Source organism: Aythya marila (assembly GCF_965140915.1).
Source record: "Aythya marila genome assembly, chromosome: 13".
NCBI classification, from domain to species: domain Eukaryota; kingdom Metazoa; phylum Chordata; class Aves; order Anseriformes; family Anatidae; genus Aythya; species Aythya marila.
Genome location: NC_139054.1, coordinates 3000328 through 3026289, shown reverse-complemented (window position 1 = coordinate 3026289; position 25962 = coordinate 3000328). Strand labels below are relative to the sequence as shown.

The 25962-nt window shown below is 36.6% G+C and overlaps 1 protein-coding gene across 6 annotated transcripts in view; it reads right to left on the bottom strand.

The window, feature by feature from the left end:
* Positions 1-25962, bottom strand: part of DACH2 (dachshund family transcription factor 2) — a 282601-nt gene that overhangs the window by 102797 nt on the left and 153842 nt on the right. For 4 of the 6 annotated variants that reach the window (XM_082770531.1, XM_082770532.1, XM_082770533.1 and 1 more), the window contains exon 3: positions 18957-19028. The exons of the other annotated variants lie outside the window; for them this stretch is intronic. In XM_082770531.1, the coding sequence (XP_082626657.1) occupies positions 18957-19028 (72 nt within the window). The remainder of the gene's footprint in view (positions 1-18956; positions 19029-25962) is intronic. 6 annotated transcript variants of the gene reach the window in all.

The following is a 25962-nucleotide window of genomic DNA, read 5'->3' as shown; positions in this document are numbered from 1 at the left end:
TGCCTAAGAAGAAAATGAGCTATTTGAGATTAGTTTACTTCAATTTAGGGAGTGTTTTGACAGCAATCCAATTAGCCATACTTGGGAAAGGACGAGCTTTCATGCAACTTTCCAGCACATTTCTGTGAGATGAGAACAAGCACGTCAGGTAGCGAATGCTGCCCAACACTTCCTGGGGTCAAAGCTAAGCCACTGCTGGGGCACCTTCTGTACATAGTTGATGGATATGTGAATTTCTAGTGCTGCAAAGGAAAAATGGGAGGCAGCCCACAGGCTGGAGCTAACCCGATTTAACTTTTAGCTATGTTCACACCACAGGTAAAGAAACACAAAGAGCAATATTTTCCCCTGGGGCATAAATTAATGACTATTGATCACACAACCAGAGAGCGTATGGAACATGATTACAGAGGAGTGTGTACCTTTATTTTCTTTTCTTAGCTTTCCTTTTTTTTTTTTTTTTTTTTTTTTTTTTTTTTTTTTTTTTTTTACTTCTGATTGTTCTGATCTTCCTGTTTTAACTTATTTCAATATAGTTATATAGTTTTGCTGAAGCTTATTCAGGCACATTTACTTACACAAATATCACGGGAGACAAATAATTTAGTCCCAATGGGCTAATATCTTCTTTGTTTGTGAAGTTATGCCAGAATAGCTATTTCTATTTTATGCTATGAAAGGTAAAGACCATTTTTCAAAGCTGAGAAACTGACTGGAAGCTTGTTTTCTTGTTCCAGTTTGTGAATAAAACTAACACAGAGAAGATGAACTACACCATTTTCAAAATCTTAAAGGATATGTCTCCACTCATTGGTCAAGCTGAATTAACTTGCAGCCTGTGAGCCAAATGAAGGTTTAAGAAGTAGAGGAATAATCTAGTCAGTGAACTGAAACACTTAGTAATCTAAAATTATGCAAATATTCTCTTTGCCCTTGCAAATCTTTCCAGATAAACTCTAGTGGTCTTACTCCTGAATTTGCTATCAGTACAGCAGTTTCACTTATAAAACTATGGCATCAACCATCTTAGCTTAAGTTTTGTTCAACAATAGTCGAAGTACAGTCAGATCTTAAAATACATTCTCAGATGTTATAAGTAAAATTAAATATTTATTTTAAAATTTAAAATATCTTAAATATAAGTTATGCCCAAGATTTATTGAATTTTGTTTTTAGCAATTGTGAAAAATTCTGCACATATCTATTAATCTTGCTTTTCTGTAAATTGATATAATATATCACCCTTTGCAATCGTTCCCTCTACAATTATACTTTGCAGTCATCAGCTTTTTGTTAATATTAATACTGTTTTTTTGCAGCTATGCTTTTAGAGCTAAGAGTCTACCTTAAGGCTTTTTCCCGCATTGAGAAATTGAGTATCATATATTATTACAAACATACCTAGGTAATATTCCAGCGCGTTTCCAGTAAGCATTTAACTCTAGTTTCAGAAGTTTAATATGTGATATATTTGAAAATAGTTTAATAAAAAGATACATTTTGTTTGTTCTGTAGATACTGCTTTTAAATAAATGTTTCCAGTATTCTTCTACAATGTCCTTTAACTGAGATTTCAAAAACGGTGACACTGTATCTATGAGAGTAGGTTTAACAGGACAATTATTGTGGATGAACTAATAAATTACCGTTAGTCAAGTCAGCTCACTATGTTAGACATAAATCTTAACCATAATTTCATTCCTCCATGTAGTTTTAGGAACCAGTATAAATTTAAGATAGACCTACTCACTTCACCTACATGGAGAAGTGAATTGGAGACAGTTCCTGAGTTCCTATCTGTAGGAACTTACATATGACCAGAAATATCCTGACAGTTCTATTCAGGAAATACATGATGTGATATCCACTTTCCTATCTGTCCCTACTTCTTTCAAAAAGCCACTAAATTTCTCATACTTGAGAAGAAAATCAACCTTTTTGCTGATGAATCAGTATGCAGCTTTGAGTGGTGAAGAGAAAATTGTATTACAAATGAACAGCTACCTGTTATCAAATTACAAGGCATTTTCATCAAAGGACCAAAAAATGCAGCACACTGACCAGTTAACATGTTTCCACTGACCTGGGGGGATTTTTCCAGTTAACAGCTTCTGAAGAATGCTTCCTTTTGATTCTTGTCTCTGACACAAAAATGATTGTCCCATTTAACCACTGTTCTATCACATACATCAGAGAATCCTATTTACTCACACACTACTGGAACATTAAAACACAATAGTGTGATTGTCTCTGGAAGAAAATTTTAAAGATTGACTTTTTTTCTTTTTTCTAAAAAAGGGAGTAAGATCAAAAGCTAACTTTAATAGATGTTTGACTAAGGTCATACTCCTAGGAAATGGAACACTGAAGATGAAAGAGAACAAATAGATTTGGCTTTTGATCTCAGCCAAATGCATTTGGCATTGTTTAGCTTTTATAAAATACTTCAACTTTAGGCAATATCATGACTAAAATGAATTGGTTGAAGTCCTGAGGTTTTAATAGTTCAGTAATACTTTAACATGTACCGACATTTGATAAAACTTCGCCTTTCTTAACTATTTGGCTATACTTATTTCTTACTGGAACAAAGTCAGGTCAAACCTGCTTATTGGTGCTAATGCTAGATACGTATAAACAATTTTAAGATTATACTTCCCTAACGAGACAAATTTAAGAGTTGCTATTTAACAGGGATGTTAAGTCAGGGCCGCTGGTATTCAAAGCAAGAGACTTTAGGGGAAAGTAAAGACTATTGAGGAAAGGTACTGGAATTAAAAATAAATAAATAAATAAATTACTGTATCCATAGCCAAGACCCCATATCAGGCCATTTTACAAAATTATTTCATAGTTATAATCCTCCAAGAAGTATAGTGGCCATCAAAATTTTGAAACTAAATAGTAGTAAGGGAGGAATGGATTACAGTCTACAAACTCTTACTTTCAATACCCTCAGTAGTAATGTTTCCAGGCTAAAGACAACTTGGTTAATTAAGGAAAAAGATGGGATAACATTAATTAAAGCAGCATGCTTAAATTACTATTATTGTTAGAAAATATTAATTATCATTAGCCATTAGAAGCAGTGAAAAAACCTATAAACCACTTAAGCAGGCTACACAGTCAAAACTTACAAAGGAGTTTCATCAGCCCAGCCAGCTCACCCCTGTGATAAACAACTGCGATAACAGGAAGTGCACCAGCCTCAAGCTTCAAATTACATTTTTAAAGTTTTGATAAGAATTAATTATTTATATTATAAAACATACTACAACAGAAGATATTGTATCTGTACCATACAAGCATCTGGCATTTAGAACTATACAGAAATTATACACAAGTGAAGACCTTCCTCATCTCACTTTCATATTATTATATTGTATTACTATATTATAATAATGGTACAGAACTTATGAAGAGCTGAGAAATTGTGAAAATAAAAAGTCAGGTATTTATCAACATTAAAAAAGAGGTATCTGACCACAAACCCAGAAAGTTACCCAGGGAAGGAAGAGGAGATTTCCCATGAACTTCTCTACCCATCACAGTACCTTTTTAAAGGGACACTTAGAACAAAAAGGCACAAGAAGCCTCAGCCATTTGCTCTCCAAATTCTAGCCACAAATTCAACCACATGGAGCAGTAATTCATTCCTTCCTTACACTGTTTATCTCTTAGAAAGGGAAAAAAATCACAGTCTTTTTTTTTTTTTTTAAAAGACATGGTTTGTCACTCTTTTTTATATTATTTATTACTTTACATAAGATATTGCTGCTGCTGAGGCAATACATGTGATTTGCTGAATCCACCTGGATACCAAAGATCTCTGCAGACTAGAAAACCCAATAAACTTGGATCTGACACTTCCAGGTACAGAACACCTGCACCCAGCAATATTTTAACTGTGTTGTTCTCAAATATTACAAGTATGCACCTCCCTTTATGTACTAAATATACTTGTGAGACCCTGCCATCCATCAAAAATAAAGCTTTTCTTGTTTCTTAGTGCCTGCTGTTTCTGTTTCTTGCGACAGAAAGACTTGCACCTTCAGCCAAATCAGAGCTTAATCATTTATATTCTACCCAACTTCAAATGTAAACCAGTACTAATCTATGCTGTTGTAAAACTGATGCATAAAATCCCTGCCTTACAACAATAATCAGAAAAAAATAAATAAATCACAGAAACATTTAGGTTGGAAAAGACGTTTAAGAATGTGGAATCTATGCCCTGTTTCTCTTCTTAGTTACATTTCTTCAGGCATTGAAAACAATATTCTTGAAACTATGATTGTTTTCACTTTTCTAGCCTTAAAACATGGAGCCTGCAGAACCTCAATAGATAATTTCCTTTGTTTCAGGAGCTGGACACTTGCTATTCTGTTGCACTTGCTTTTGTTGAAGGATACAGATATTTATAATATTAATTTACCTATCACTGCAGTAGGTTTTGGTCTCATCCATATCACTGTCAAGCAGCAAAAATCTACATCTTACTTTTTATAAATTTCAAGAAGCTATAGTTTACCTGCAGATTCAAATGCGGGATTTGTTGTTACTGGAATTTCTGAAGAGAAAAGCTCAGGTTCAGAAAGGATGACTTTGTTATGGAATATATAGAATTAGAATCATGTAGGTTGGAAAAGACCCTTACGGTCATCAAGTCCAACCATCATCTAACACCTACCATGTCCACATATGTAACTTTTGCTGCCACAAGCAAACCATTAATAAATAAAAATATTATCTCTAACTATTTTTACATACGTTCAAGTTATTTACTACAGACAGCATTGAAGGTACTTTGCTGTGGATTCAAAGAGTGAACAAGGCTCCCAGCTAGGAAAAAGAGGGACCCTGAACAATTTTAACCCTGGGTAAACAAATATTCCTACGCACAGAGTAACAAAACTACATTTTGTTCTATTATACCTGTGATAGCTTCCCAAATTTACTGAAGATAGCATTACATTAATTTTGCCCAGAAGATTAAAAATTTTTGTTTTTAAGCAAAAATATTTAGTGTCTAGTTGTGAGTACAGAAAATAAACTCTCTCCAGGCAGTGAGTTATTTTTCCCTTCGTGGAAGAGCTCATAATATGTTGAGTGTAACATCTCCAATAACAAGATGAAATGGTATTGTAAACCACTGTAGAAATAACAAATCTATTATGAATAATTCTCACCAGAAATCTTGGAAACCGGACAACTTACTGTCTGTTCTTATTTTATTTAGTCAAAACAGAAAAATGAGAGGGAGATCTGTACAACTGGATTTCAATTGGCTTTAGTCACAACTTCCAGTTGCATTCACTCACAGATGACTAATTGTTGTCTTCTGTTCTCGTCTTTCCTATTTGGCCAAACTGAACAGAAGGCAAAGATGCCTACTGTCCCCTGACACATTAGTATTCATTATGGTGAAAAGTAAATGAGAACTATTTCATCTTCAGAGCACTATCCTAAGACATTACCATCTAATAACAATATTAAAGTCACATTACAGGTCTTTAATCCATGGCTGTAATAATGCTGTCTAGTTTAATAAAAATACACATTAAAATAAATATTTTGGTTATTTACTTTTAGGATTTTGCAAACAATATTTTTTGCCAATTTGAAGAAACTTCAGGGGAGCCAGAACTAAATTCTGAGTGAGCAGCACTGCTGTAGTTTTAACAGTTCAATTTCTTTTTCCTTGGTTGCCCATACTCTCAAACAGAGAATTGAAAGTTGTTTTATCAATATCTCTCATGTTAATGTTCTTAAGAAGATGGGAATAAACAAAGAAAATGGCTGTCATGGATTTTGAAATTAGTAACTAAGAAAATATTCGTAATGAACCAGAGCTCAGGAATTCTGCATACCTCCTGCATGTTATCTGCAGCACAGTCAGTGCATTGCTTACTTCTGATAAATTCCTTACTGAATTTTATTGTGATTTCACCAGAGGGACTAACTCTATGAAAGAGCTTTTCATGCAATTTAGCAATCTCTAATATGGTAATTTTTGTTTAACCAGGAAAGTAACCTTTGAAGAAGGTGTCCTTCATGTGAAAGATTCCTGCCCAAAACAGACTGGAACTGATTATTTCTTACCAAATCATCTGGCACAATTAGAGCTACCCTGAATACATAGCCATGTTTCATGATATAATCCACTGGTGATTATATTTAAAGGTTAGTAAATAATTTTCATGGCTGTAAAAGCTGATCTTTTAATTTTCTAGGGACTTGAAAATATATCATATAAACTTCTTGCCATTTTACATTTACAAAATTCAGTTTCAGCTTCAAAGTTTTTGGTGCTCTAACTGTCAAACATTAACACATTCACTTGTAATGCTGCAGGCATAGCATTAGCCAATGAGATATTCATTAATTAAGCCATTTACCAAAACTAAGAAACAAATAAACATATTTATGCTACTGGCTTTGCAGAAAATGCAATCAGCATTTTCAGATTGCAAGGTGGTCTCTCTTTGGTTTTGGCTGCCTGATGACATTCCATTGCCAATAATGTGTTACTGCTCGCTCTTCATCCCCCCCCCCCCTCCAAAAAAAAAGAATTTTAATTGAAATAATTGGAAGGCTTCTACAAAATATTTCAGCTTTCCCTTAACAAAACATGAAACAATTCCCCTAATTTTATTTTATAAGCTATATTTACCCACACATACCCTTTTTTTTCGCCCAGCTACTCTCATAGTATGTATTGCTTAGATACAGTGGCATATGACAAGCTAGATAATATCAATTCCAACTGATGGCAGATGAGGTGAGCCACTACAAAGAAGAATATCTTCCATTTGAAATTTCTGCTCTTTATCTTTCTTGGAGAGATCATTCCCGTTGGCCTGGACTTGTGCATTTGATGAATGGGTCAGCAGCTAGAATCTGTATGAGCAAATGAATAAGATGCACATCTCATCCCTCAAACCATAATGAAAATCTTTATGAGATTGGATTCATGCATTGAGATGACCTAAGAATATGTTCCTAGTTTTTTTTACGTATTACAATTTAGTTCTCAAGCGACAGCATGAAGACCAACCAGCACCAACCACTCCTGAATGCTGGAAAAGAAACTCCTATGTGGGTGGATCTACTATAAGCAGACATTAAATTTTAAATTAATCCAAAAGATATGTAAGACAGTAGTAAGAGACTTTTCTCACCATGTATGTTTTAATCACCTTTTAGAAAGAATACAACAATGCAGAAAAACTTTCTAAAATGCCAAGAGTTGCTCAGTTTCATCTTTTTTTAATTAGCACATAATAAGATTACAAAACTAAACTACAAGAACTAAACTACAAGTACTCATGCTAAAGGAAGGTACTATTTATGCTTAAACATAATACATTCATATTCAGACCTACCTACATATCCAGACCTTTGTGTTGTCAGAATGAGCACATTCCAGTAGCTAGTTTATTTTCCCTCTAGATTTCACTGCTACAAACTTTCTATTAATTGTAAATTTTAGTCATCGTCTGCACACTGGAATGCTACTCACCCTAAAGTTATCCCAAAGGATGCAGACACTCCTTCACACCCTGGGAAAAGCATCAAGGTAGGACTTAAAAACCTCTCCTGTTAAAGATGCCATATACGTTCCCCTCAACAAAAGCTTCCATTTTCACCAAAAAGAAAGTACTTCAGAAATTCCTGGCCAGTTTTTCATGGAGTTTTACTGTCTCTGCTACTTGATGATTTAGTAACATAAACTAAAAATTATTCAAGAAAACAATTCACTGTCTTTGCTCAACCCACATCAACTTTGCTCAAGCTTGTGTTTCCTCAGCAAGGCCATTAACCGATATAAATGATATTTAGCAGGTGGAGATTCATTCCTTCATGCTCTCTCTTTCCTGATGGAAAAAGATTGAATTTTCTTTCAATTATTAAAAGCCAAGAATAATGATACCCTAAAGTAGGTGAAAAAGTACAACAAAAATATATATCAACTGTTACAGTCTGGACAATGAAATACCAAAATATGATGAAGAATATCCACAATCAGCACATAATTTATTGATTGCCCTTTCTCAAATGGAGGGCCATCAGCTAGTTTAAAAGTAAAATTACATACTAAAATAACAGCAGAGAGAGATAAAAATTATGAGGGTCATGCAAGGGGAAAAAGATGTATTTTCAGCAAAGATTTTTAAATGAGATGGAGAGTCAATGAGGCAGAGAGATAGAGGAAAGCCCTTCCATGCCAGAAAGAATTGCAGAAAAGAAGGCTCTTTTAGCATTAGCTGTGAAATGTTGAGTGGCAGCATGGGAAACAGAACTAAAAAAGCAAAGTAGACAATCTTGAAATAAACTGCTGTTATCCTGTTTTTTAGAATGTATATTAATTACATTAGCATAATAGAATTTGTCTGAAAGGCCAGACAAACTGGGAAGAAGAACATAACTGACTTGCTAAAAATGTGCTAACAAGTTATATGACTGTAAACATGAGCCTAAATCCTGTATAAATCAGGAACTGCATCACCTAGCTCTCTCCTGAACCTGGAGCTTTGAAATCCTCCCTCTCACCGCCAATCCCAACGCCTCCCCCCACTGTCTGCAGCTATCTTCCACATCACTCCTGTTACAAAAATGACTGATCTAATTTCTCTGTGTCAGGGACCCTCACTTTCCTGGGCTCTCAGTACATCTGCTACCAGCTCACTGAATTCAGGGTGGAGGGAGGGGAAAAAGGCAACAAGAAAAACAGTGAGCGCTTGAACATGTAGATGAAGTGCCATGAATATGCAGCAATAGGCAGAAAGTCTGACAAAAACTGGGAAAAATGGTCAACTTATAACAGTGCAAATAAATATCCATCAGGACTCTTTACTGGGGCATGGACAAGATGTGCTACTGACTGGATGTGACACTGTTCTAGTTTAGCTAGAAACTGGGGGTTTACAAAAGGAATAGCATGGTGAAGTTTCCTAACTCAGATTACAGAAGTGGCCTACACAGATTATCAGGATGGTGCTCCAACATCTTACTATTTATTCATGCAGGCAATCCAGGAGCACTCCGGGGCCACAAGTTGCTGCTTGCACTGCCAATTTACCCCACGGAGTGCATTTCTCATGGAAGTGTCAGGACCACTGAAAATGGTGGTATTCCTTCAGAATATGGCATAACTTCATTTCTGCATACCATGGGTTAAACACACTGCTTGCACTCATTAATTGTGTACACAGGCTATTACTTTGCTTTTTAAATATCTTGGTTAAATTCGAACTTAAGAAAAAATTCTCTAATATCTTATTGGTTTTAGTTATCTATATCATCGCCAAATGCATCTGCTCTTTGGAAACGCTCATTTATAACAGGCAAGAGGAGATGGTCAAAACCTGTGCCCCTGATAGCTGTGTTTTTTCACAGCTATCCCTGACGATTAATAAGCTTAACCATGCCTCATATGGAAATTAAGCCGTGTCCTTGAGGTTATTTTACTTTACCTTGAGACTGACTGCACTCTACAGCTGGCAAACAACGAGCGTTGTTTGTATTTTGCACACAGGCTTGTTCTTTGGCTCTTGTTCCACGCTTCAGGTACACATGCAGAGGACATGGCCGTGGTACATGCTCTCACCACGGTGTTGAGCTGAGTCCTGCGCAATCCAACAGTGCTCCCGGGAGCGCTGCTCAGCCCCGCTGCCCCTCAGCCCCAAAATGCGTCCCCAGGGCCATGCCCCTGAGCACCTCCTGTGCTCCTTCACCTGCGGAAACCACATCCCTCCTGCTGAGCGGTTGCTGCCTCTCAGGCTCCTGCCAAAGCATGACAGGGCTACGCAGAATAGGATTCCTCTTAGAGTGCATCAGAATCATACTAACACTGTCACCTCACACATTCCTATGGGCGCTTCTCGTCCTGCGCTAACTTGCCTGATTCAGCAGTTAGTGAAAAGGAGAGCTGGTACTACTGGAGGATTATCAACCACAACAGCTCTTTTAGGGTCTGTTTATTTTAATCCATCAACCTGTAAATTACAGCATTTCTGAAGTGGACACACAACGCTTCTGGCCATCTCTGCACAAGAGGCAGCACCCAGGGCTTGGGAGCCTGCTTCCTCCTTCAGATCTGCATTGTCAGACACACGAGGCAGCACCCTGAGTCTTCCCAGCAGTGCCCAGCCCTTCAGAATTATTCCCCACATAGTCTGGCTGAAATCTTAATTCAGATCAAGCTGCTGTATTAGAATTGCTCAAAGTCTGCCCCAATTCTGCTGTGGCTCAGATAAGCACGGACACAATGACTGCAATGAAAGCACAGAGGACTGCATTAGCAAGGATGAGCAGCTGATGAGATGTGCTAATTCATTTCTAGGTCTATCTAGTCTGAGCATCCACAAAGACTGGGCTTCAATCCTTGACCTACAGAATTTTAAGGATCACTTCACTTACACTAAGGATTTTGTGTATAGACAAAATACACATACATACATAAATGAACTGAGATTGGGTAGCATAGTTTAAAAGTGGTTATAGTCAGACACCAACAGTTTCTCTAAGAGTCCGTATTACTGCTTTCACAGGTAAAAATTGATCATTTCACACATTCAATCTACTCCTCTCTATCATATTTCATTCAGTTAACAGCCGTTACCTTGTCTTATTTGATGAAAAATGCCTGAAAGAGGAACCTCAAAACAACAAATTTTCACTGGATTAAGGAGAAATTCCAGTGCATTATCGGAAAACAGAGAGGGTTGGAAAGGATCTCTGAACATTGTGTATTTCAACCTCCCCCCCCCAAACCCAGTTCAAAAATTGCTCACCTACAGCCAGCTGCCCTGTGTTGTGTCCAGAGGGGTTGTGAATATCTCCAAGGATGGAGACTCCATTCCACCACGTGTTCTGAGTGTTAAACCAGCCTCTCAGTAAAAAAAGTTTTTTTTCTTCTGTTTAAGTGGATTCTCCTGTATTTCAGACTGTGTCCATCACCTCTTGAAATGTCACTGTGCAGCTCCAAGAGGAACCTGGCTGTCTTTTTCACTCCCCCACCACCTATTTTCCCACATGGCTGAGATGCCCACTTGAACCTTTGCTACTCAAGGCTGAAGAGTCCCAGCACTCTCTGCCTATCTTCATATGGCAGGTGTTTTAGTGCCTTAATCACCTTCATAGTAATTAAGCATATTTTTGACAAAAGGAGTATCAGTAAAGATGTACTGCATTACAGTAGTTTTCAGAAGGGAGATTATACCCCCTCTAGGCTCCTCACAGAGGCCTCAAATACTTGGTTTCTATTCACCTTCAGTTCATCTGAGGTGGATCTCCCATTAATGCTGCTGAATATGCAGAGTCCCCAGCCATATCTCATGCATTCTAAAAGCGTAATTCAGTTCTAAACATCCATCTGCCTCTGCACTAGACCGAGGAAATTCCAGCTTCTTGAAGAACATGTGGGAAGGAATACAGTATCTGTAGCTGAACTATCGCTATGGTCCTGTCTTCATTTTTGTCACCAACTCTGACACATTTACTAAGGTGTGAGCACACAGTACTCGAACCTTTGTATTTTTAATGTTAGCCTTTGAAGTGAATTCTTCCTCTGGTTAGAATAATTAAAAATCTCCACAATTATAACCTCAGTTGTAGTTGTTTGCAATTGCTATCCAGTGGAGCACCTCCCAGCAGGCAAAAGTTTTATTTGTGAGAAACCCATCAAAGCCCCAGAAGGAACCTTCTCAAATACATCAATATTATAAACAAATGTTTTAGGTGATAGCAGAAAATCAAAACCACTCACCCCTTGTTAATAACCAATGGGTTAAAATAATGCCATACATTTCTTATTTCAAGTACCAGTATTTATATGATAAAGTAGGTCATTTAATTTCCTGCACTTAAGTTAAATTATGATTACAGTGTACCAACTTATCCTTACTATGACATCCCTAAATCAGTGACAATGGAAAAATGCTAAGAACACATCATGCAGGCAGACCAAGGAGTCTACCAGATACTCAGAAGCCAAACTAAGAATGTGGGAATACTTAAATACAGCTTGAGCTCCCTAGTGGTGGGCTGTCATGATTGCTCACAAGCAAATCAAAATAATTATCAGAATGTATTATCCTGGGATCGATTGGGAAAATGCATAATAAAGCATGTTTCATATATTCATATAGACAGATGTTTGTATATATGTATGTATACATGTATGAATATACAAAATCTGATCCTTGGTTTTAACCCCACGAAGAGAAATGAAAGGAAAACAGACTTCAATATAGCTGAGGTCAAAAAAGCCACACTGAATTTATGATCCCAGTATGATATTTCAGGTCAAGAGTACCAAACTTTGTATTTAATTTGCATGACAGAGAAAATAATAAAACTAAATCCACAGAGGCTCACTAGAAGTTGAAACAACAAGCAGACTTGTTTGTAACCTGTATCCTATAGTCTCCCCAGTGCATTTATTAGACAGAACTTTCTGTAGTGGAATAACCTGGGTTTATGAAAGGCACACCTGGTTGTTAGAACTGGGGGCAGCAATTAGACGTGCTTATTTCTAGCGAAATTGTACCTCCAGTCTGTTTAGCAATATACATGATTGTTGCAGTTTCAAGATTTCATGTTACATCTTTAATTGTGGGCATTTAGCAGACTGCCTCTTATTATTAAGATACTGCTGACTTTTATTGTCAATGTGGCTACAGGACAAGGCTAATAATTACTAGCACCAGAAGCAGCTTGTGGTTTTATATTACATTGAGGTAAATTACACTGGAATTAGAGTGGATTACTTTTATCAAATGGGGAATAAGCTGTTAATTAACTCCCCGCTGTAGCAATCTTTTTCTGAGCTTGCAACTGTTATTAGCTCTAGATTAAACTGTTGAATTAATTTCCCACTTACTTACTATTTCAAGAGTTTTTAATTTACCTGGCAGCAGTTTTAATGGGAAATTGTATTAGTGAGCATAAATTGTTTTTGGGAAGGGTAAACAGTTTGTGATAATGTTTATTAAGTCGTTTTGTTTGAGCAAAAATATAATTGCAGTTTTAATTAGTGCATGGTTGTTGGAGTATTAGGTTTGATATTACATTATGGCATTCTGAGAAAACAATCGCCCAGGTAATCCCAGCATTTAGAAGTGATAGCAAATAGAAAAGCTGTGTCAATGCTGCTGTGACTTGCATGTGCTTACACACACGCCCGTGCACAGCCATACATGCTTGTATGCTCACCCACCCACCAGCGTGTGTAGAAAAGGAAAGGACAGCATGTTTGGGGATGACAGAACACGCCATGCCTTTTACAGTTAGGTGAAGGCGTATGGAGCGCTGCACCGTGTGCGAACAGATGAGAGAAAAATGCCCGTAAGTTTTGCGTACCCTAGCTGAGCACGTCGCTGACTCTTCAGATTTACAACATGAAGAGTTTAGATCTTTTAACAGGGCAAAACTTACCTTAAATACACTGTATTTTCTAGCCTTGGGACTGCTGTGTCAATGGCAAGCCAACCAGATGGCATGAAGTAATCATAAGATTTTTTTTTTTTTAAGATAAATGCAAAACAATTAAACCACTACAATAAATTTAATTTGTTACGTATTGGCTGAATAAATGGCAGCACAATTACTGTAATTTGCTGTTTTCTGATGTTTGTAAAATGCTGGAAGGTTCTACCTGCCCTGTGGGATGTCCCAGACAGCAAAGGGCAGCAAAAGCAGGACAGGGTACCCACTGTCTGGAAACATGCAACCCCACAAGTGCAACAAGGATAACACAGCCTCACTCAAACACACCCAAACTGGAGAGTACAGACTGGTTTTAAAACTTAGAGCTTAAATGTCCAGCCTCAGTGTTTCTGGCTGGGGAAGCACCCACCTTGATACCCATCAGGAATATATCAACTTTTGTATGACATTGTCATCGGATGTGTCAGTTGTGGTACTTCTGCAGTTGCTCTGTAACTTATCTAAAAATATGTTAAACTAACATGACTGAAATGGGTTATGAAAGAGTGACCCTAGCCACTCAGCCTTGGGACACGAAGGGACCACGGCTCTCCATAGGAGGGCAGGCAGTTATGAGGACTGCATGCAGATACACCCATTAACTTCTAATGACCCACCGAGAAAACAGACTGCGACCAAACTCATAAGCTCCAGGTCTGTGAACCTTTCACAGTGCTTGCTAGCATGTATTGGAAGCTGCTCTTGCTTTTGGACTTTATATACATGTAAAAGAGCGGTATGTAGACAATCAAATAGAGAGTGTTAAACTTAATTTCAGCCAAAAATTCCAAGAGTTGGAGAAAAACAGGAAGTGTTGTCAAAGCATATATATTTTCTTGTAAAATTTAGAGTGTATGTGAAAACAAAACTGGACCTTCCAGTTTTAGGCAACACAGATGCCGATCTTTACAATCAGAAGGATATTCTTCAACTTAACCTCCAGACTGGGTCATCAAGACATGAGCCCACGAGGTTCTTACATGTCCCTGAAGTCAAATGGGGTGGGAACATGATAATACCTAACAGGATTAGACATCATGTTTCACCATTTCCTGTAAACATTTACCACTGCAGCAAAAATTTCTGACTTTGTGCCATGACCCCAATTGTTACTGGTTTTCAAAAGCCTAATGGAGATCAATTGAAATGCCAAGACAGCTGCAAAAAAATACTTTGCCCTCAAAAGGAGAGCAAGCTCCACTTCACAGGGCTTGTATCTGTTTACCTTGGCATCTGATATGGACAGGAATTCACAGATGTAAACATGCAGTAAACTACTTAACAGTTTCACAAGTCCCAGCATCACTTTAAAATGTAACTGAGCAAAAAGCTGGTTAAAGCATCACACAGTGATACAAAAGGATTTCATGAGCACCAATTATTTGGTCGCTTTAAATATATATTTGTATTGATCTACAGAATACTGTAAATTAAAAGTTCAGATCATCCTATTTGCCACATGAATTTCCTGATTTTTTATCTTGTAATTCAGTTTAACATAAGATCTGTGAATGGAAACCTTTTACCTATGTTTTTAGAAATCTTTTAAACACTTTGAGAAATGGCACTAATGCACTTTATGCCTTGCTGAGGCCTACTCTTCAAGTCAGAAATGTCAAGAATCAGTTTTAATGAACTTTAGTACTTTAGAATTCAGTTGTTAATAATATTTTTTTTGCTATAAGCATTTGCTCTATTTATATTAATATGCTTATATGGAAATACATTGTTTATATAACAATATTCTGGATTTACTGATAGCTTCTAAATTTCTTGCTACAGTCATTTATGCTTTTAAGTTGATGTTAGATTTCCTGAAAATCATAAAAATCATGGAAATTATAGATAAGATGATTAATACTTTAAAAGAACATTTTTCTTTCATTAGAAACGATTAGTTTAATTAGAGACAAATAGATAACATATTTGATATGGTATGTCCTTTAATTAATACCTTTTGGTTATTTTTTGATTTATGGCCAAATGGCTACATTGTAGAGGTTTTCAACTGAAGTTAAGAAAAACAAAGACATATTCAGAGTTTGCCATCTATTAACAACAGAGATGCACTCGAAAGGGTAAATAGTACTTAAGCCCCAGTATTGCTACAGAAACTGAAGAAAACATCGCTTCTAGCTCAGGGACTGAAAAAAAAAAAAAAAAAAAAAGATGCTCAGCTCTACTTATACCCAGCAAAGCTACACACTATTGTTACACCCAGAGTAAGAACTAACTTTTTAGAAAAAAAAAAAAAAAAACAACCAAAAAACCAAACCAAACCAAACCAACACCACACAAGCAACCAATTCCATTTGCAATCCATTTTAACCTACAGATTCTTTTTCCTCTTTCAATTTCCTGGCCAGGTATATCGCAGTCTGTACTTATGCACATTTCTCCTTCCTGGCTGCCACATTCTGTAGTTACCTTTATTGGATTTCATCTTGCCAGTCTCAAGTCACCTCTTCAATTTATCACGATCATTTTGAATTCTGAACCTCCCTTCCCAAGTTTGCAGTTGCTGTCAATCTGCACATGCTGGAAGCAGACATTAGAGCATCACTCAAGTTATTAATGAAGATACCACACAGAAGACAACCCTGAGGAGAAGCTGGAGGATGGCTAGGGGGAAGGCAATTCCTGTTGAACATTCATTCATAGTTCACCAGCACACTGACGTCTCTATACAGAGGTGGGAGAGAAATCACCCAAAAGTCAAAACCACAACCAAGCTAACCACAGGTTATTTGCATAAAGTTAGGAGCACCTGTGCAGCTCTCCTGCTCCGGTCTCACCATTGCCTTCTCTGTTTGCCGAATTCCCTGTGTTACCAATGTAATAAAGAGCCCCAGTGTGTGAGGTATGTGTAGGAACCAGGCAAGAAACCAATTCAGCTTAGAAGTGACCTAGCAAGAAAAGTTACCTGGGCCAAGCCCGTAAACTATTTCTCCAAGTATTTCTCCTACATGCTGAACTGGTGCAACTGGCTGTCCAGGCTGATAAAAGTTGTGGCTGATAATGGCTCTTTATTGAACGGAGAACTATCTGGGTGTTAGTAACTGTATTACAGCTATAAACAGAGCTGTAAATCATACGATACTAATTAGCATTTGTTCTTGGTTTTTGTTTTTCTCCATCAGCACTTTCTTCCTGTACTGCACTCGAGGTGTGGTCAATGTTGGAAACCATTAAATGATACTGTAAAAGTCTACAATATGCTTTTTGCAATTCTAACAGAAACCTTAAAATGTTCAGCTGAAGTTTATTCAATTAATTTTAGTTCACAATTTATAAAGATTTTACTATTCATGCAAAGGAAAATGAGAATTAAGATGTAATGTGCTGACATCCACTGTAGTTTTACAGCCTTTTTAATACAGAAGTAATTTTAAAAATAATGGGCTTAAAATAGTAAAAAGAAAAAAATAACAAAAAACACCAACAACAAACAACACCACAACAACTAAAACTAATAGTTTTGCTAAATTACCTTTTTATTACATGGTTTCAATTATCATTCCCTCATCCTCCCTCCCAACATGAAGATTGTTCTCTCTTTTCTCTGGAGGGAATTATGAGATGATAGAAGTACAGAATAGACTTCAACCAAATGTTGGAACCTCAATTGAAAACACAAGTATAAGACATTCCCAGAATGATTTGTTGCAGCAAATTCTATAAAAGTTAACAGTTCTTAAAGACTTATATAACTTATGAAGCATGTTTCTTGCATATGGTAATAGTGATTATTCTACTAAACTCATCAGTTACTACATTTAATATGCACTAAGCTAAAAATTACAAACAATAAAATGCTTTCAACCTGAATGTGGTTTTTGATTTCTTTGAAGTCATTAGAAAGCTTCCGTGGTTTTAGTTAAGGTATTACGCTGTAGCATGAGGAAAATGTTATACTACAGGTGCAGAGAAGATCTAATCCATATGTTGTAAGGTTACATATGGATATAAACAACAGATTAATCCTCAGTTCCCTTTAATTTTGGCACTTACAGGTCAGAAGAAGAATGGCCTAATTCTGAAATGATATGGTATTGTCAGCACCTTTATTTCATGTACAGAAGGTTTTGTGACACAGACCCTAATTGATTATAATTTCACCATCATTTAGAAAACTAAAGATCTCAAAATAAGTAGAAATGCCCCTATGGAGAGAAAGAAAAGAGGTCACAAATTAGAGGCAAGCCCAGTACCATAAAAAACACTCGGCCTTGTCTACTACTGTAGTAACACTGGCTAGACCAACCACAACTAAATTTAAGTTAGGTATTTGGGTCAGGTATTCAGATATACATATGAACAGTATCACAGAGCTCAGACTCACAGCCTATTCAAAGAATGCTGTGAATACCTGAGATCAAATTGCAGCATGTTCTAATACGTCCAAATGTAATATGTGCTTGGGTACAGAAAGTATTAATTCTCTTCCCTGACTTAATGAGCAAAGCTTTTAATGCTCAAGGTGCTGCAGGAAAAGTCTGTATTTAGAAATTCCAAATAACTTTTCAGTGTTTTTTAAATTATAATTTATTTATTTATATATATATTTATTCTTTAGGAATAAATATTTTACACTAATAAAATCAGTCCTATTTCCAAAGAGAGTGTATAATAAGCACGCTGCTACATAAAAATGTGGAGCTTCAGTATTCCACAAAAAAAAATCTGTTTGTTGCTTCTTGTTCAGTTTTCTCTCTTAAACAAAAAAGGACGGCTACGCAAAAGAGTACTCAGCAAAGTAGGTTTGTGACTACTATATGCAAAACTGAAAACTAATTCCCAAAGTCAGCTTGGCAAGGGACTCAATCCATGTAACTATTAAACATGTGTTTTGTTCTGTTCTGGTTTCTGTGTTTTAAAGAAAATTAGGACAAATATCTTAAAGCTTTCTTTGGAGAATATTGCATTTAGCTATCAAGAATATATATCGTTCACACTATCCTCATATTTTATTCTCTATTATGCCACTATTTACAAAGTACACTAGTCAGTTACAAAAATACCTTGAGGCTACAGTAGATCTGTGTTAAGGCTCTCTACCCGATACCAGATTCATCAACCTGAATCTGCTGGACATATCTATCATAGACATAGGTTCAATTACTTTGTTTAGCATATAAAACCGAAGGTAATGATAAATATATATATATATATAATATTTTTAAATAATTTTTGTTTAGTAACTGCATAGAATAGAATAGAAATCTATTGAGAGAGTTGCAGAAACCTGCAGAGACCATTTTGATGCAATGCTTATTAGGTATGTACAAACACACATCAATGGAAATCAGTGCATCTTCTTACTAACATAGCAGTTTTAAAGTTGTTTGCTGTGTATCTAAAAGCAGTGAATTTACACACCTGCATGAAATAATGGATAAACACAATTTAAAGCCAGAACCAAATACAGACATTCATTCACATGAGATATAAATAGTAGTAAACACCTTGGATTTGAAGAGTCTTGAGCTTTGCAAACTTTATCTGGGTTTCATCAGGAAAAAACAAAGTTCTTACATCTGGAAAAAAAGAACACTATTAAAAGCACGTATGTTATTAACACTGAATTTCATCCTTTCTAATAATACAATCTTCTATTTACTGCTACGTGGAAGAAAAGTGATCACTGATGTAAGAGTTCTAATAAAGATTAACAAGCAACAAAAGTTCAAAAGGGCTTCTGTAAGTTCCTACACGTAAGTACAAGCATTGTCTGTGTATAACATTGTCTTCACACATTTTACAGTTACGACTGTCTCTAGGTTGCAGTTTGAAGCGCAGGAATATTATGTGCAGGAGTCTGCATTCTCCAAGGTATGATAGCAAAGGTGCAGCACCGTGTCAGTATCGGCCTCCTCTGAATGACAGCTGGGAATCATTGTAACTAAGACTCCCTGTGACAAGTCATCGCAACGCGGAGCCAATACCTCCAACTTAGCTCAGTACTAGCTCTGTTGTGTCTGAGTCAGGTACGCTGTAAAATTTCAATGATGCCTTTAAATTCTAATGGTTTCAAGCTGCTGTAAACTTCTGCAGCAATCAAAAATAATCTGTCATGGGACTAAGGGGTATGAACATCATGTCATAGCCACTCTGCTGTTAGATTTATTGGAGGGTAAAGCATGTCATTTATGCATCAACTCACAGGAGAAAAAAGCAATCCCTATGAAGTTAATCTAATAATAGACTGGAAAGCAATGATTACTGTTTCATGTGCAGTAGCTATTTGTAGCAGTGGTTGGCCTAATTCAGCAGGCCTTGCCTGTCAGAGCTCTGGGATTAGCAAGTGTTTAGATGAAAATCTATAGGGAAACATCAAGAAATGGTTTAATGAGGAACAAAAGTCTTTATTGTTACATTTAATATTTGCCGAAACTTTTCCATTTGTACCACCACATTTTTAAAAAGCTTACTGGAACTGACATCCTAAATAGAATGCAAATGTTGATGGACTGTAATTATAATTAATCTACAATAGTTCACCACAATTTCAACATAAAAGTCTGCTCTCACTATTCTCATGCAGGCAGAATGCCCTGAAATTGAGTGCAAGATTGCTTAAAGACACAAGTAATAATCATGGCCTTACTGAAGTATACATATTTTCCATCAATAAAATAATTCGTAGACCTTGGCTGATCAACCTCCTGCCCTCCACATGATACAAGCCAACTGTTGGCATCATCTTAGAGGAGGGGAAGTAAGAAGTAAATCATCACATGCAGCAAAATGGTACAATGGAGATTGGATGCCAGAAGGCCCTGAGTTAGTCCCCAGACCATTCTCATGCCAGGAACCATGCACCTCCCACTAGAGGTGCCTTAAGCAACTCTCAGTTCTGAAAATGATTTAAACAAACAAGCAAACAGAAAAGTCAAATCCCTTAATTAGGTTCAAATTCTAATGTTTAAGAGCCCTGGGAAAGATGTTGCCTTTTATCTTCCTTCACTCACTAAGCAAAATTAAGACTAAGCTTGGGAAGATATTTATATAACCTTTTGCTCATAGATATTATTTGCTGTAAATCAGAAATAATTACTCTAACTAAGAAGCAACACATTCCTACCAAAAGGAGAAAGCAGAAACTAACCTGATTAATATATACATTACATAGCTAATTCTCACAAATAAAATTCTTAACAAAGAATGAAGAAAATTATACAGGGAAAAAAGAATTCTCTAAATATAGGGGAAAAAACACCCCATATGTACTTCCATGTGTGTCTAAGAGACAAATGGTAGTGGGAGGCAGTGGTAACACAAGGAAACTTTTAGGCATCCACAGGTCCTCCTTTTCGAAGACTTGCAGTCATTTCTACTCCCTCTACTAGAAAACGACCTTATCAGCAGAACCCTCCTTCAGATAACCATCAGCGGCTACAAAAGATCTAGATTAAAACTGTTACCATAGCCTAGCTGTCCCCTTCTCACGCGATGCTATATAAAAGAGGAAATACTGTGACTGGAAAATCGGAACATGCATCGAATCCCTGCTCTATCCTTCACACTTCACTTCCATGCTCTGTCCGTGTCCAGCCACCAGCATCAGTTACTGCAGACTACCAGTCTTGACCATTGATTTATGAGAAAGCAAGCTCTTCAGTTCTATGAAATCAAATATAAAAACTGCATACAGTTGCAGAAAAAAAAATGTGGCTGAAGCAACTTTATTTTTTTCTGAGCACATTCTGAAAGAGATGCCTGTAGCCCCATAGCTGATACTTGTGAAAAATGATTTCACCAAGCTATTGATTGCAATTGAATGGCATCCCACAAAATCCACTGCAAAATTGCCACTTGTTATTTCACAGGAGAGGAATAGACAGAGAATTTGGTGATCCAGAAGATACAAACATGGGAGTTATATCACTGGCTGTCATCTAGCAAAAATTCCTGTGTGGCATGTGAGTGATAACAGTACATGTCACAGTTCACCCATGCTTTTAAAGACCAGTATGACCTTCTTGGGCTGGAAAACAGGAAAACAAACAAAACTAGCTAGCAGATCTATTAACAAAGTGGCTAATCACTTCAGCATTTCAAAATACACAGGTAGCAAATCTTAAAACTAAGTAATAATTTACTATCTAGTAAAACACTTCTATCTTATTACTTTTATTGTATCAGCACAGAAAGTCTTGAGAGCTGCTACACAAACACACATTTTGACCATGAGCGTTGCTCTATGCCCATGTCTTTTATGATGACAACACGAACTGTCCTCATCTCCGTCTGGTCACAAGCCAAATACACTTCCTGCCTACCCATTAGATACCAAGGTTTGCTGTTGCCAGTGCAGAAGTCAGACCAGAGGATAAATTCCAAAGCAGAACAGGGACATTCAAGGAAAACTGGCCAGCACAGCCCTTCCATACACAGATATGGCATTCAACCATGCGTAGCTGTAGGAGAACTCGCAAGAAGAGGGTTTGGGGGTTTCTGTCAGAACCCCTGAATGTGCTAAGTCCAGCCGCTCTAGTACCCACCATATCTAAGGTCAAACACAAAAGCTGCCTAACCTGCTCTCTGCCCATTATTTGCTGAATTCCTGTGCTTGATCCCTGGTAGCCATCTTTTGGATCCTGAGAGTTTTGTTGAACTTTCAGGGATAAGATTTATCTCTCTCATCCAAACCTTTCCTAATCCTCCTCTTTTTGCAGATGGCACAGACACTGCAGGCATGAGCACAGGAAACCTACCAGAAGTGCTCCTATGATTTATTGCTTCAGATTTCTATCTCTTTTGTATCACTCCTTCTCTTTATTGCCTGGAAATAAACACTAACTTGAAAGGAAAAGAAAAATGGTCACAGAACAGTTTCTAGGATGCTCTGCTTTTCAAATAAGAAGCACGTTGCAGAGGATTTTGGTGTGGGCCATGATACTGAAATGGCTCAGCTAATTGAGGGCAACCTCAAGGTCAACACAAATTGTAGTGTAGACATAAAAGTCAAGGACGAAAAAATAAAGAGGAAAGGCAGAGTAATATGATGCAATGAAAAATGGAGATCAAGAGAGACACATCAGAAAAGGAAGGACATGGTCATATCAATGAGCAAAAAATCTGTTCTTGGGATGTTTTCCTATGCACAATGTACACTGAAGACATTCCATCAAAGAATACAAATTCTAAACAGGATTAGGACTCATACTTAGACAATATATAGGATTAATAAACTACTAGGAAGAAATATTACCTGTAACTAAAAATGATAATGAAGAAGCTCCGAAACAGGAAGGCAAGAACAACTTTGGTTCATTTCCATTTTGTTTTTAAGGTTTAAAAAGGAGATTCTGATGACAAGTGTTCAACAATCTAACCAGCTGCAAGCACAAAATAGTTTTCTGAAGTCTTATACAGACTAAGCTAATAGATTTCAGAAAAAAATAAAATAAAATAAATTAAAAAAAAAAAAAAAGAGATCAATATATCCATATGTCATATGAGACTACACAGAACACTTTTGTGCTAGGAAATACCAAAACCACTATCTAAATGGCAAAGCCCTCCGAATTGCCATTGAAAGATGGCATGGCTTTCTGGGTCAGCTAAATTTGAATAATAGGGTGTTCTTAGCCCAAATAACCTATTGACTTCCATATATAACAAAATAGAGAGACTCTTTCAAGTGTCTCCTAGATTTAGCAGCTGTTGGTCTGACATTGTCAGCAATGCATCCATCTTAATCACAGTATGATCCTTTCAACTTTTCTTTTTGAGGCTCTGCTTACTTCCTTCCACCCTTCAAGTCCCCTCATCTGCCCAAAACATACATCAGCTCAAAGCACTGGATGAATATGAGTTAAAACAATGCATCTGGTTTCTGCTGAACCGTCTCTTTGTTTTAGCACATTTTATATATGTGTTTGTGTATAAATATGCATCTATGCATGTATTTTTAAACTTATGGACAAAGGAAACCTGTATTTAGATGCTTTACAGGAGATGCCTTCTGGTTACTTCTGTTCTGACACAGTCTGCCGTAGGAACTCCCCTCTAACTTCCCTTGCCCATCACCGTGGGCATTTAACTTTTTATTCTCATTATTCTTTTTGATTTTTCTTTGCTTGAAATACAAGACTCCATATGTCTTGCTCTTCTTTAATTGGAAGATGTTAATGCTGTGTACCAGAGGGTACAGTCAAATGAGAGATTGCCATTTGGACAAAATTACATACACGGATATCGCCTAGGGTATATCACCTGTATGAGCACTTCAAGTAGATCATAGCTTTCTTTCTTGCAGAATTTGAGGCAATATTTCAATGCTGTAAACAACATTCAATGTTTTTGAATTGTCCGGTTAAGCTTCTTCAAATTACATGATACTTGATGGCCCACAATTCATAGTATATGTTGCTAGTTCTTAAAAATGAACCACCTGAATTATAAAAGAAACCTGAGCTATAAGCACTTTTAGTTAATTTTACATCACATTAAACTCTTCTCCACATTTGAGTCTCATCTGAAAAAGTGAAATATTCCTTTTAAGTCTATGGGTCATAACAGAGTCGGGAGTTCCTTAAAAGGAGAGCAGTCCTTGTATTTCACCACCAAAGCATGAGAAGGCTGCACATCTGAAAGAGCTCTAGTATGCTGGGTAATTCACGTTCACTAAGTGGATTAGCTGAAATAAGCATAATAAATGAAAGAGAATAAAATAAAAAACAATTTCACACTAAGTGAAGGCTTGACTTATAGGAAGTGGCAGCTCTGATGGCCCAAGGCATAGAATTAGTTTTGCCATTCGATAATTTGACTGATTCACTCGAGTGGCCAGAAGAGGACATTTTCTGCCTGATTTCAGTGTAATCAAGTCACCTGCTCTACGATTGCCAGGGCCAAGTCAACTGCACTCTGCTGCACCCCGCCTGTGTGCCATGAGTAGCAAGAACAGCATTTTCTGCATATGTGTGCCGAACTACTGAGCTGTTAACGATAGAGAGGTTAAACAGCATCTGTAAGTTCATGTATTTTCATTTGAAACCATACATACAATGTGCAAATAATCTACCCCATTAACTCCTTTATTTACTCAAAGTTTGGGGCTGCTGATGGGATGTTCTCTTACTTCTGTTACATACAGCAAAAAACTTATGCATTACTTTTACCTTTTTAAAAATATATATATATTTTTTTGACAGATACAAATACAGGGGAAAAAAAAGTAATTCCTAGAGACTGGAAATATAAATGACATCTTCTGTCTTAATTAGACATGACTATGAAATTATTTATAAACAATTACAGCAACGTGTTAAATTCATGTAACACCTTTTAAATATAATTTTCCTTTTCATGTATCTATATAAAGGCTATAACATACACAGAGAGATTTCGAGGCATATGAGAAAATTGGATGACATGATGTTAGTTTTATTCCTGCCTTGCTGAACAGGGGTCAGACTGGTAAATGCGATGTATGTGCTCATCTTTAAGCACATGACCAGTTTCACTGGTTATTATTTATAGCTAACCTTTCAAAGTAATGATTGCATACTGTATGTCAAAAGAACACTATTTTATATTACTGTGGAAAAGAATATTTTCTTCCCTTTATGCAAATATTAGATCAAGATTCCACCAGTCAGGAGAGATAATCCACTTAGAAATATTGTTATTATTAATGCACATCCAATTAATATGCAAATGTGGAAAACAGTAATTAAGCACCAGTAAAAAAAACAAAAATATAAGGTGTATTGAAATTATTTCACATTTTTACAACGTATTTTCTACTTGACATATGTTACTCTATGATTCATCCACATTTTTCACAATCGAAGTCCATGATCTGGCAAACCTAATCTGTTAATAAAATGAAAAGGTGACCTTGCTTAATTTAATAAGTCTGTGTAGAAATACTCTTTCAACATGTTAAGGAATTACAAAAAGGTTATCATAGCTCGCTTTCATGGGAGAGTACTCTACCTTTTCCAGCTCATTTCTCAGGCTCTTACTGTAATTCATTAGATTACATAAAAACAATGTAGATCATTATATTTTAATAAAGGCTTTCCTTTCCTAATAAAATGTCTGTCATTTACATTCAGGCATGTATTATATAAAATACTTCTCTTTCTGAAGTAAAGCTTTTCATATTCTAGTCACAGGAGGTTGGTAGCTCTAGGAATTATTCTTCTTTCACAAAGGATTTTTAGGATGAATTCAGATTCTAGACTGAATCCTCCACAACTGTGGTCCTACATTTATCTTTAAAATAGGCACCACACAATAGCAGCAATTCCAGTTGCTACCAGCATGCTTCTCTGTGAAATGAAGAGGTCTCTCTCTTCAGCAAGAGGACAGGGTATAATACTAGGCTCAATGACAGCTTGTTTTTCTTTACACCTATTAATTTTGACTGTGATAAAAAAGTTTATACAACACTAATACTTTTCCAGTGAAATCTTAATATGGACCTCACTTATTGAGAACAATCAGACAGTGAAA